Source organism: Miscanthus floridulus, chromosome 1, assembly GCF_019320115.1.
Source record: "Miscanthus floridulus cultivar M001 chromosome 1, ASM1932011v1, whole genome shotgun sequence".
Lineage (NCBI taxonomy): Eukaryota > Viridiplantae > Streptophyta > Magnoliopsida > Poales > Poaceae > Miscanthus > Miscanthus floridulus.
The window spans coordinates 740843-751254 of NC_089580.1; the positions used below are offsets into that span (position 1 = coordinate 740843).

At 38.0% G+C, this 10412-nt stretch overlaps 1 protein-coding gene across 1 annotated transcript; it reads left to right on the forward strand.

Moving 5' to 3' along the window:
• Positions 1 to 4892: 4892 nt before the first annotated feature.
• LOC136470717 (membrin-11-like) lies at positions 4893 to 8366 on the forward strand. Its single transcript, XM_066468465.1, has 4 exons — positions 4893 to 5256; positions 7400 to 7520; positions 7611 to 7760; positions 7903 to 8366. The coding sequence occupies exons 1-4, from the start codon at positions 4973 to 4975 to the stop codon at positions 8062 to 8064; spliced, it is 717 nt and encodes a 238-aa protein (XP_066324562.1). The 5' UTR covers positions 4893 to 4972; the 3' UTR covers positions 8065 to 8366.
• Positions 8367 to 10412: the final 2046 nt, after the last annotated feature.

A 10412-nucleotide genomic window follows, 5' to 3' on the forward strand; every position in this document is an offset into this window, starting at 1 on the left:
GTAAACTTATACGCACATGATGATTCCGGTAATAATAATATATGCATACCTTCGTGAAGAAGGAATATCCCTGGATTTATCCTGAATGACAAAATTATATAGCATGGTCATTTATTAAATCCTAGTAGGATATTCTACTACCACTGAAGTGTTGTAGACCTTAAGCATTATAGTTCCTTATATTACTCTCAAAGAATGAGTACGTGACCAAGCTAAATCCTGATGGTCTTATGGGACTTACTGAACGAGAAATTCTAGAAGATATCCTACATTATGATTGCATAATGCCAGAAATATTAAAAATTAATTTTTCAAGCTATATGACCATATGGGATATAATGCTGCTCTATAAACAAATACAATAAGCTTAAAGCTTTGTGATTAAAAGTCATAGAAGACGACATGGTAAATAAGACTTTGTCTAATTCCAGAAGAAATATTTCTTGAAATAGAAAGACCGAGAGCATTGAAGTACCCGAAGTATTCAAATTTATCATCCATAATTACTCAATATCAAGTATAAATAGTGTTAGAATTTTTGGACAACATTATGAATCAGGATATATAACTTACATATGTTTGTACTCCTAGAAGGATCATGATTACATATCACAACTATAAAGTAGAGCATGCATGAAGTTGCTAAATGTCAAACATAGAAGCTAAGACATGTAAGAATAGATTATAATTAGAATATTTAAGGTTTTCTTAAAGAAGAACTTAAATCATGTGCTTACAGACTTGTTTTGTTTTTAAATTCATATCCTAAAGTATTGATAGTAGTGGTGGTGGTGCTTTAAGTTTTAATTCCCATTGAATTAAGTGGATTATGTAAACTCGTAGAAGAGTTAATGGTTACTTTATTAGCTTGAAGACTAATATGAAGTTCTTAGTTACAATTTTTACTTGTAGTAATGTATGTTAATTTTGCATGGAATGAATTAGATTTATATGTTTTACATATAAATAATTGCCTATTGCCTATCTAAACAAATTTTATCTACAAAGATACCTCAATTAACCATGAAGGTTATATAGTTCTTTGTGCACTACTACCATGTAGGTAGAAAGCAAACTGAATTTCTGAAAGCACATGAACAATTGGACTATACTATCATATTAACTCATTTTAGAAGGATCAATTTAGTCAAGAAATAGTATAATCCATAAACTAAGTATTTAATACTTTAACCCAGAAACTAGAAGTTTAAGTCCTACCCTGAATATGTTGTTGTACACTGAATAGTGCACTTGATATGTGAATTTCATGCCAGAACCAATGAATACCAGAAGTATGATCGGATTCTATGAAACATTAGAAATGATTATTCATAGATGATACATGTAGCATATTACTACTTGAAGTAACTATGACATGAAAAGGGGGAGGAATTTTGGGTAAAGGCATAAGAAAATATGGGTAATATATATTTGATAAGTATAGCCTTCCTAAATCTATCTTTAAGTGCATGTTTCAGGAATTGAAGTCCTAGCCGTGTCCCTTTTGGCCGAGTTAACTTTCTCTACATTGTACTAATTGGAAGCAAACTCGTAGCTTTATATTTTATTGTTATCTCTTACGTTGGATTGAATACCAACATTCTATATTACACATGAATATGTATCACTATGTTGTGCACTCATCGAGCTGCACTATCTCCACTCCTACATGAATATTAGTATAGCAGATACATTTGTAGCTAGTAGCTACCTTTGCACTTCCCTCATAATTACATTGGCTAGCTAGAATGCTATATCTATATAGTTCCCGTTGAACTAAGGAACATTTTTCTTTCATTGCATCGCATGCATAAACAATAGATTGGTCTAGGGCCAAGTAGCCTAAGATCAGGGGAGTTGGTTGATCTAAAAGGGCCAATCTAAAATTGGCTAAATGGAAAAGTGACCCACTTGAATGGACTGAATTATAGTAAAATTGAGTCAATAGGTAAAACATTTAATAATGATTTGGGATTTATATGAAGAAAAGGCATTTGGTTAGAAAATTATAGAAGAAATTTCATATAATTTTGAATGTTGCTTATTTATATATTTGAAGTATATGATCCATTTTTTAATTATGTATGAGTAAATGGATCAATTTTTTTGGCTAAATAATAGAGAAGCTAGACAATGAAATAGTTTTTTAAACTGATATGTGCAAATTATGAGGAGAACATCCCTGAGTTTATAGAAATGCTAAACATTCTTAAGTGCACTTTATATATTCTAGCTCGCTGTATTTAATGAATACTAACCCCCGTGTTTAAATATATGCGTGAATATTTTTCATAAAATTTTATCATAGCATACATGAATGGGCCTCCGCTTGTAGTTGGAGATGCATGAATTTGATTATTTTAAGCCTATGATAGGGGATATCTTTTGAAGTATGCTATTATAGATCTAATATTGGCATTAGGGGAAGAGAAAGCCTATTTTGAATGCCAAATATTATTTCCACAGAAGGAAAATGATCTAAAAAAATATTCCTCGAAACTTGAAGCAAGAACAATATCATACACTAAATCAAACAATAGTTTGACAAATGCTCTTGTGAAGCATGAAGCGGAGCATATGCCAAATGTTTTTGAAAAATAAGAGGAATAACTGGAAGTTATAAACTAGAAGTTGTGCTTATCAGTAATAAACTAAATATTATATACAATTAAGCTAAAATCTACGGGGACGCCTGTGGATTCTAGTTTAATGTATACTTGTTAAATGAAATAAGAACAAACTCCTTCATTCTCATAAAGAGAACACCTCATGAAGAAGGTTAAGCACCTCATGAAGAGGATCATCATGAAGATGAAATCCAACACACTTGGCGCGCACATCATTATGAGTGTTGGGTATGCAGAACAACAAATCATCTCTTGTTTGGGAAATGACAAAGAGATAGAATAATATCACATTGTGAGAATATTGGAAGAAAATAATAGTTGTCGACAACGCTACCTCTATAATTACAAATGTTTCTCTTATGAGAACTCGGATAAAAAAATAAAGCCCATGACAAAGTCGCATGTAGCGATTATATCGGGTTAATGAAGAAAGCAATTGAGGTTGAATCTCCAACTAAGAAGAAATAAATGTTCTGCTATATCTCTGGCAAATGAAATGATTAAATATGAAATATGCAGTTAATAAGTGGATTCTGAAAATCCATGTAATTCTTGAAGAATAGAAATCGCAACACATAGAAATTAAATCTCATACTAAGTATTAAAGAAGTCTAAGGTAGAATACATTCCTGTATGAATATTTAAGTATTTAAGTCTCAAGAAGAGCATGTCCTAGAAGAAAGAGTCATCAAATGACTTTAGTGAATAACACTATCTTATTGTGTATATCACATTACAATCTCTCATCAAGTATAGAATATATCTCATATAAGAGAAATGTTATTCAAAAAAATGAGAACATCCTTGAATGAATTAATCCATAAAGGATTACCAGTTGATTCTTGAATAAACACCAGTAATCCCTGAAGTGAATGTCCCCGATAGAAAGAAAATGAGGAATTCTAAACACCATGAAGGTGTCATACAAACACATAGAAAATGTATATATTGAAAAGCTAGCAATAAAGTGATGATATGTGTTCTCTAAATACCATAAAAGGTATAAGAATAATGGTGATTTTGACAATTGAATTATCCCCTAAATGCCAAATGCAAGACTGGATTTATTATTTAGTGGTACAATAAAAATCCTAAAGATTTGTAGAACATATAGTTTGAAAATCCACTAAAGAAGAATTATAAGTATTTAAACTCTAGTATAAGTTTGATGCACTATAAGATATTGAATATTGTAAACTATTTAACCCCATAATCCTCTAAAAAGATTTATTATCCTGAAGGATAAACTTTATTTGCTTTGCACAACTAATAAGTGGTCATTTATGCATGAAACATATTGCTCTTGTTTCCTCATATTATAATTTATAGAAGAAATGCGAGCGAATATTTTGAAAGATATAGTATTGTGGTACTGATACCATTATCAAGTACACATTTATAAAAAGTGTGGTTTGAACAATGATGTTCAAAGGATGGCTTTATAAGGGGGAGCAATTTGATTGAATATACCTTGAAGGTAATTAAAACCACTATAATTGTAAAGATCAAGTAGATCATATTTGCTAAAACATTAAAGTTTATGCATAGATCATGAAGATCAATATCTATTCATGAAGAATGGAATATCATGAAGAATACATGACCAAGAAGGTTAAATGTTGTACTCTTTTTTTTTCTATGTGAGTTTTTACTTGAAGGTTTCTCACACAAGGTTTTTAATGAGACAACATGTGCAATGCAATTAACGAATGTGATGTACTCTTTTTTTTCTAGAACCGTTTTTTCCCACTTGATTTTCGGATGGAGTTTTTAACGAGGCATGTGCATATCGTGGTAATCGCTCAAGGGAGAGTGTTGTAAAACATCCGGCCTCTTTTCTAGAAGGAAAGAAGAAGGTAAAATTATAATTATAGTCTGTTTGTATGTGAGCTCTTACCAAATTTTTAGACCTTGACAGGACTATATATATATGTGTGGGAGCTCTATATTGTAATTATTAATATTTAAAGAAAGAAAGAATAGTGTCTCTATCTTATATTTATATGTTCTTCTATTTTCATCTATTATGTTCGACCATAAGAGGCGACCAGAAAAAAATTCTCACCGCTGATGACATGTTTTATAACCAGAAACACCTCTTTACCAGCACCTAAAGGCAACCGAGCCCAGTCCATGCCTTCGAGCATTCGAGGGGAAGGCAGTGCCAAAATCACCATCCTAGCGGCCGTCCAAAGTTACCGTCCACGTCGCAGCCCCGCTGGGGTCCCACCTCAACATCGCTACTTCATTTTGTGAAAAACAAATCAACAGAGGGGGGAACGAGAAAAAAGTAGAAACCCCCCTTACCTTCCTCTTCGATCCCGACGACGCCGAGCGCCGCGGCGATGGAATACTCAGGCGGCGGTGCGACGCTGTCGGAGATGTACCAGAGCGCGCGGCGGCTGCTACTCTCGGCGCGCGACGGCGTGGCCCGCGTCGAGCGCCTCGCCTCGGCGCCCACTTCGTCCTCCTACTCCTCTGCGCCGCTCGTCGGTGGCGGCGCTGCGGGGGACCCCGCGGTCGTTGAGGAGGTGCGACGAGAGGTGGCGCAGATCCAGGGGCTCTGCGCGCAGATGGACCGACTCTGGCGATCCATCCCGGCCAAGGGCCAGCGGGACCTCTGGAAGAGGTGAGGATCTTCCTTAGATCTCTTATTCCTTTTAGCTGCTCGGTTACAATTGGTTATGCCGATCTTGAGTTGGTAATGAGATGAGAGGTCAGAGATCTCGCACCGCTTGCGCCACAGACCATAGCTTTATTTTACTATCTTAGCCAGCTTTGTCGTGAACTTGGTGATATTTGCCAGTTCAGTTGGTAGGACGTGAATTTTGTGTCAAGGAGCCAAGGAGTAACCGAACTGAATTTACCATAGCATTGGGAATTTGGTTCTGTGAATCTGTGACTGGGAGAGTATTTCTCGGTTTTCTGCTGTTAGACTTTCGTGCAGCTTATGAGTTTTTGGCATGCATGGATAAGCATCAATGAAACAATTCGCATGTTGAATACATTTTTAGCATGTCAAGTTTACTGCTTTCCTTGACTGACCATTACCTAGTTAGTTTTGCCATTATGATCAGTCTCGATTTTGGTTTCACACATGTGGTCAATAATAGGGGTTGGGCAGTGGACAATCTGAACTAACTAGCAGTATTGATGAGATACATGTACTCTCATTGAACCTCCGAGCACCGTATTCTTCTTTATTCATGAACCAAAAAGTTGAAGTGGACTTGCTTTGTGAGTATTTAGGCCCGTTTGGTACAACTCTTCAGGGCTCCCACTCTGGCTGACACACTATTGTACTTGCACTGTTCATGAAGCTGTTTTCCCCTCTCCTCGAAACAATCGGGAGCCAGTAAGGCCACGTTTTGTGTCTCCTCCGGTTACTATAGCGCAGAGCCAGAGCAAGAGCGAGCCACGTTCCAAGAACATGCTATTTGTTTCCGTGCAGAACTTTTATTGGGTCTCATTCTAAATACTGAGTAAGAAGTAGATATGTGTGAAATTAAGGGTATAAAGTCAGCTATTTTGCACTTAACTGAAGCTTCACTTAGAGTTAACTAGGAGTCTAGGACTAGCAATTTAACTCTGCAGTACAGGTGTGCATGGCCATATAGAAAATTATGTGTTCTTAGTTTGATTCTTTCACATGTTCATCAGTAAGCGGAAATATTTTGATGCACTTCGATTTACTAGTAAAGTTAGCAGTTCTCACAAGAATTGGAACAAGCAACTATGCAAACATGCACTTAGGATATTCATTTCCTACTCGTTATTTCTAATTGATTAGCAGTTCTTATCTTTGTTTATTCACCTTATTAACCTTCAGGGTGCAATCAAATGCTGTAACCATGCACAAATATATCATTGATTCCCTGGAGATGTTGAATTAACCATTTAGCCCTTGATTGCAAATAGAGCCAATTGACCATGAATTGCATGTGGGTGATTGTCCCTTTACCAGATCTTGTACTCCCTCCATTCCAAATTGTAAGATGTTTTTGGCTTTTTAAGATACATTTCTTTTACTATGTATCTAGACATAGTGTATATCTAAGTGCATAGCAAAAACTATGTAGCTAGAAAAGCCAAAAACATCTTACAATTTGGAATGGAGAGAGTACTTTAAATAATTTGGCGTATGACTTGTACACATTGAATCACAGGAATCTGTTCTTTCTTGTATCTGTTTCTTGAAGCCTGACTCTTACCTTTTAGATTAACAATTTCTGGTTCCACGGGCATACGTACAGATAGCAGTTTCTGGCTCTCTGTCGTTTAGTTCGAGAGGTTTCAATAGCACTAGTAGCTTCAAGGATTTATATGAAACTGATATGCTTAGGTCTGTAAGACTCGTGCTTTGCAATGCTGCATGGATCGTCAAATTGTTCATAACGTTGGCCCTGAAATTCGTAAAAAACAGTGTTATTGTGATATTGTCATGAAAGTTCTCCATAACCCTTAACATTCTTGTGGGAGAACATGATCTCTGCACTCTCTAGTGCAACCTGTCCACTTCCTCAAAACCAAAAAGCCCAAGCGTCAGCAGGCTGGCCACTGGCACGCATCATGCTGTTTGCTGTGTGGACATGTGATCTTTTTTTTAGAGGTAGCCATTTCACGTGGTGGATATCAGAGGAATGATTTTGTATATGCATTAGGCTGTGAGTTCCACTTCAATGTAGAATGTCCATAGTTTGTGTGGGCTAGGAAAAGGAGCTATGTAGGTGGAGTGTTGAGTTTACGACACATTATTTTTTGTGTCTTTGCAGAAAAGTGGAGCAGCTGTCTGAAGAGGTTGATTCATTGAAGGAAACCCTTGACAAGTATTCTTTGCGTCAGAAAAAACGAATTCTGGAAGCAAAAGAAAGGGCTGAGCTATTTGAGAGAGCTGTAATAATTCCTTTGAGCAATAATATGGTCTTTTCTTTCCCCCATATGATTTCATTGTTTAGTTAAAGAACTGAAAATTTGTTGACGCAGAATGGTGAATCTTCACATGTCCTCCGAATATTTGACGACGAAGCCCAAGCAAAGCAATCAGCTCGTAACTCCTCACGAATGCTTGAAGAAGCTTATGAGACAGGAGTGGCTATCCTTCACAAGTATGCTGACCAGAGGGATCGACTGAAGGTAACACATATTGTTCATTCACAATGAAGCATCAGTTTGAAGTTGAACTGTGGACAGAAGATTACTGAATACGATCAATCCTAATGGCTCTTAATGGTCTAATAACTTGTGCCTGCTAATAGCCATCTTCACTGCATTGCAGAGTGCTCAAAGGAAAGCTTTGGATGTCCTGAACACTGTTGGTCTATCAAACTCTGTTTTGAAGCTTATCGAGAGGCGGCACCGTGTGGACAAGTGGATCGCGAATGCTGGTATGATCATCACCGTAGTGGTGATGATTGCGTTTTGGCGGTTAACGCATTAGTGCCGGGCTGTGTTTGTTACATATTTCTATCCAAGATATGGTATGTACAATGTGCAAATGAGGGAAATGGGGCAGATTCAGATGGTGCAGATTTTTCGCTGGTCGTGGACCAGTACAAGTTTGCCTCGCCGGTCCTTCGCACGCATAGTTGATGGCCTCATGTGTAAAAGCAGATTATTCACGGCATCTTTACAAGTCCAATGCCGGTCCCCAAGTGGGTTAAATATTCAAATTCCTTTGTATGCATGCCGCTGTGTAGTCTATTGTTACGACTTTCATGTAAGTACAGAACTTTTGCGGGATACAGAAGTGAAATGGCGCTGTATTATTTCTGTATGAAATATGGTATTCGTAGCACATGAAGGGGAACGTGCTCATCCGTGGAAATAACTACGAATACATGTGAATTATAGGAATGAAATAGCGTCTCAACAGCATAACCTTATCAAGCCTGTGGCTGAATAACACAAAATACTGCAAACCTGTGAGACCTGAAGTTTCAGATGTAACTGAAGGAAATATTTGTGTCTAGCGTATGTTCCTCGTTTGGGACGACGGATTTTCAGTCTTTCACCACCAAAGGGAGACGTATTGAGGTTATGGTTATTAGGTTAAAAAAGCGGCCAGTCCACTTTTTGTTCTGGACTGATTCATGGTTGGAATCCAAGCCCTTATTTTGTTACTAGATGGCGTGCTCGTGCGTTGTTACGGGATAGCTAACATTTTGTACTAAAAACACACGGATCGTATAATATGATAATAATACTGTAAAAATTAAATACCAATGTAAAGTAACATTTAATCCAAAAAAACAACATTTGTGAAATTAACACAGTCACAAAGAGCGTAGCGTCGCAGGCTAATAAACTCTGACCTTTCCGTGATGAACACCATGCACAATCGGCCATATATACAAACTTAAATATAATATTCGAGTAAATAAAAACGTGTTACACGACATTGTTCTTGAAATGTAATGATTTTGCAGTTGGCATGTAGTGTGTATACAACATCTCCGTGTAGAGTCTGATAAACCATTTAAAAATGCCTAGGAATATCAACAAATATGGGGTTAGTGAAATAATATTTGTACAATATAAATTGAATGAAAAATGCATTGTATGCGTTAGTAATGTTCTATTACCTCGCGTCCTCGCCTATGGCGTTATAACCTCCTTAAATACAATATTCTTCGTGAAAGTTCCGTTCACTATTGGAGTCTTCTTATCCTTACTTTTTTTATTTGACGCGTTCTTATGGCCTCCTCCTCCTGTGCATCCGCATCAGGCGGGAGGGCAAGGATCTTAATATTCGTTCTTGACATGGTTCTAGACATCGCAACGTACAACTGACCGTGAGAGAACACCGGTGCGGGCAGGTACACGCCCACATTCGGGATAGTTTGGCCCTGTGACTTGTTGATGGTCATGGCAAAGTTCAGCTTGATGGGAAACTGCTTCCTCTTTGTAAGAAAAATGGATCCTAAGCCTATTTACTTTGGATTTTGGTGTTTGATGACCAACACAATCAAGCTGGACTAATGAATTTACAAGTGATTGTTTTATAGTTCAATAGGGTGCAAGACGTGACTTGGACGAAGGAGATGTAATGATCCGATGATCAATACTATAAGCAAGACCCTAGGAGCACAAGAGAAGACCCAAGATATCAAGCAAGGTCCAAGCACGAAGATAGGAACCAAGCCATACGCTAGATTGCGAAGAAATAAGCTCACAGAGGTGACTGGACGTTGGACCGGACGCTGGCGGAAAGTGACCGGACGCTCCGATCAAGAGGCTCGGCAACAACAGGCGTCAACAGCAGGGACCGGACGCTGAGTACTGAAATTGACCGGACACACCGATGGTACTGTTCATCATCACTGGCAACATATTCAGTACTGACCGAACGCTGGCGGCAAATCGACCGGACGTAGAACTGCAGCATCCGATCGAGTACAGAAAGGTTCCAGAGTGGTGAAATTGTGACTGGACGCGTCCGGTGGCATGTGACCGGACGCTGGAAGCGTCCGATCAGTTGATCGTGGCTCTAACGGTCGGGACGACCGGACACGTTCGGTCAGGACGTGATCAACGTCCGATCAGTAGCAGAAAAGCGGGATTTCATGCCCAACGGCTACTTTCTCAGTGGGACTTATAAATAGACCCCCCCAACCGGCCATTTGAAGTGTGTGGAGTTGAGGAAACATATTAAGGGTGTTGATACACTAATTTAGTGATCTCCACTTGCATAGTGCTTAGTGATTCATTAGGTGATTAGCGTATGTGCTTTGCGAAGTGCTTAGGTTGATTAGAACACCACTTATGCGCTTGCTCTAGGTTTAGGCC